Genomic DNA, 3,064 nt, shown 5'->3' with positions numbered 1-3,064 from the left:
GTTGAAGACTAAAGGCTCTGTTTCATTTGAATTCATCAGAAAAAAATATAATATTGGTGTAGAAATTAGTAATATCAATTTTTAATATATTGGACTGGACATTGTTCACATGTTTCCAGCTACATAATGAAACTCAACAACTATTGTACAAGGGTCTCCTTAGAATTCTTCCCCATGTTGTATGTTTCAGAAAGGAATCCTTGGGGTTTCCCAGTGTACTAACTAAAAAGGAATACTGCAACACCGTAAGAGCACTGCTGGTGTATGTTGAGGGCAGGAGAGTGCTTTTGAAAGTCCTAGACATGGAGCCATGTCAAGAGAAACTGGGTCACAAGAGGATGGAAAATCTCAGCTTTTTTGGAGCTGACTTGATTAGAGAAGGGGAAGGAAATACACTGAGAACAGAAAGATAAAGGTTTAAAATGCAAAGCAGAGTATATTCTGATAAGGGTAGAATTGAGTCAAGACCAGTGCCACATGGGTCTGGCCATGACAACTTTGGGCCATTTTTGAAAATGCAAGGGTAGGTGTAGCACCCTTGCATTTCCAAAAATGTAATGTCACATAACTGGAAAAGAGAGAATAATCATAATATTGCTTCACCTGATAAAGAAAAAGCATTCTGTAAATATCATCACATTTTCAATACCCAACACCTTAATAAATGAGGGATGAAGGATTCTCCACACTGCTGCTGATACAGTTCCAACTTACCCACCAGGCAGGGTGCCAATCCCTGAAACACAGGCTTTCCGAATAGAAAGTTACTGTTCACCAGCAGTTAAGCCCATGATGTGGAAGCAAGCCTTAAATCTATCTCTAGACTGGAGGGATTCCACCTTAGATGTCAGACAAGTCACTTAAGGGATTTATTGGGAGCTGCCACACAGGAATGAACACAGACCCTACGCCTTGAGCAACAGAGGTGTGTGGGACTGGCTTTGGCTCACAGCAGAGAGCAGGTAGATCCCACCCCTGCGGGGCAGAGGAATGATGCTCTGGGAGTGGGCGTCACCCAATGAGACTGGGCTGCACCCCCCTGAAACCCAATCCCTTGCCTCATTTGGGTTGAACTTTCTGGAATGTCTTTTTCCCCCAATAAATAAATAGAGGACTTTCCGGTGGCTCACTCTCTCTTTCCAACGTACCCTTAAGGTGGAGAGCCATCCCTGATCCCTGCAAGCAAAAGGTATTTCTATGTGTTGCGTGCTTCTTTAACTGTTTTCTTAGTTATTGCGGTAGCCAGATTTTGTGAACCCGGCATAGGTCGCCAGCCCGGTTAGTTGGCGATAAGGATTGTTAATGTCATTAGAAGCAGGTCACTAGAACGATGTGCATCTGGATAACTACAGAGGGTATATTCAAACCCATGCAAATTTCATTACTCTCATGAAGAGAACCTATAGAAAGGATGAGGAGGATCAGGGATAATGGGGAAAGAAGATAAGAAAGAAATGGACAGAAAGAAAAGAGGGGAGACAGAAAACAAAATGGAGACGGAAGGGAAGAAGGAAAGACAGAGAAAGATCCCTGACCAAGATCATTGTCTGTGCTGGTTACCCAGGTTAGGACTAGAGTCATCTGCTCATCTCGGTTTGCCTGAGTCTGCAAGACTCCTGTGGCAGAAAGTCCCACAGGCTCATCATGATGAGCCCTCAGGACTTGATAAAACAGGACATATGGCCACCCAGAGATCCATCCATATCTGGCTCGTTCCCGAGTACTGCTTCTGCTTCTACCCTCACTCTCTGGTTCTGCTCTGCTGTGGAAGACCACATGGCAAACATCCTCTTACAATGTGCCTTGAGTAAACCTGAAACATCCAGGTAGAAGCCTTGGTATACAGACAGATGTGTTTACTACTCCTGACTCAGGATCCTCTGGGTAAACACGGGCTTTTCTTCCCTGTGAACACAACAGCATCATGCTCCTCTGACAGATGTTCCCTAATCTGAATACAGACACAGGAACAAAGCTCCAGAGGACCCACTGCCCTGACCCTCCCAGGGCATCAGTAGCCACCACATGATCAGAATGATGATCAGAGCGGCAAGGATACTAATGAGGTGACTGTCTTTCTTTCATCTGGAAATAGTTCCTGTGAGTTATGCCCTCTTAAGAAACAGATTAAACACTTACATTCACAACACTCATCACATTTGCATAACAAATTCTTCCTAGGCAAACACAAACTGAAAATGGAAAATAACATGAACCACAAGAAGGCAAAGGACTGCTGATTGGTGCAAACGTTGGAAGCCCCAAGGATAAAAAGAGCCCAACTGCAAGGAGTCCTCATATTGCACAAACTCACTCACCTGTGAACAGGATCCCACCCTCCACAGCTCACACCATGGCCCGCTCCTGCTGCTCCTCTTGCTGCAAGTCTACCTGCTGCAAGACCATCGGCTGGAAACCAGCCTCTAGGACCAGCTGTGGCAGCACATCCTGCTGTCCACCTAGAAGCTATGGGTCCAGCTCTTGTGGGAAAACCAGCAGTGGGTCCAGCTGCTGCCAGTCACGCTGTCCCCCAACTTGCTGTGAAACCACCTGCTGTAAGCCAGCCTGTGTGGTCAGCTGCTGCAGCACACCCTGCTGTGAGCCCAGCTGCTGTGAACCTTGCTGCTGCATCATTCCCTGCTGCCAGCCCTGCTGCTGTGTGTTCACCTGCTGCCAGCCAAGCTGCTGCCAGCCATGCTGCCCTCCTCCTTGCTCTCAAACCACCTGCTGTAAGACCACCTGCTCCAAAAAAACCCATGTGACCCGCTGCTGCTGTAAACCCTGCTGCCAGCCCTGCTTCTGTGTGTGCAGCTGCTGCAAACCTTGCTGCTCGTGATCAACTCCATAAAGACCAGCATCTATCTGCACAAACTCCTCTCAACCTATTTGCCTTACCTACATCAATTCTCTTCCTACCTGGGCTGAAGATCATCAAGATGTCACCAGATATTCTGTTTACTGTCCCCCATGTAAAAACTTGTGAATCACCTCCAGGGAGTGTAGACCACTCCACACCTGTCTTCTTCTTCCTTTATCCTTGTGCATCTTGTTCCTGCTGCATAGG

The 3,064-nt window shown here is 46.7% G+C and overlaps 1 protein-coding gene across 1 annotated transcript; it reads left to right on the top strand.

The window, feature by feature from the left end:
• The first annotated feature begins 2,353 nt into the window (after positions 1–2,353).
• LOC110597790 (uncharacterized) lies at positions 2,354–2,836 on the top strand. Its single transcript, XM_021724024.3, has one exon. It carries the CDS (start codon positions 2,354–2,356, stop codon positions 2,834–2,836), a length of 483 nt encoding a protein of 160 aa, XP_021579699.3.
• The last annotated feature ends 228 nt before the right edge of the window (positions 2,837–3,064 follow it).

Source organism: Ictidomys tridecemlineatus, chromosome 3 (assembly GCF_052094955.1).
Source record: "Ictidomys tridecemlineatus isolate mIctTri1 chromosome 3, mIctTri1.hap1, whole genome shotgun sequence".
Lineage (NCBI taxonomy): Eukaryota > Metazoa > Chordata > Mammalia > Rodentia > Sciuridae > Ictidomys > Ictidomys tridecemlineatus.
This window is presented reverse-complemented; position numbering and strand designations above follow the sequence as displayed.

What these genes read in the sequence shown, in the direction of transcription:
- LOC110597790 (XM_021724024.3), top strand. Translation starts at nt 2,354, where the DNA reads ATGGCCCGCTCCTGCTGCTCCTCTTGCTGCAAGTCTACCTGCTGCAAG.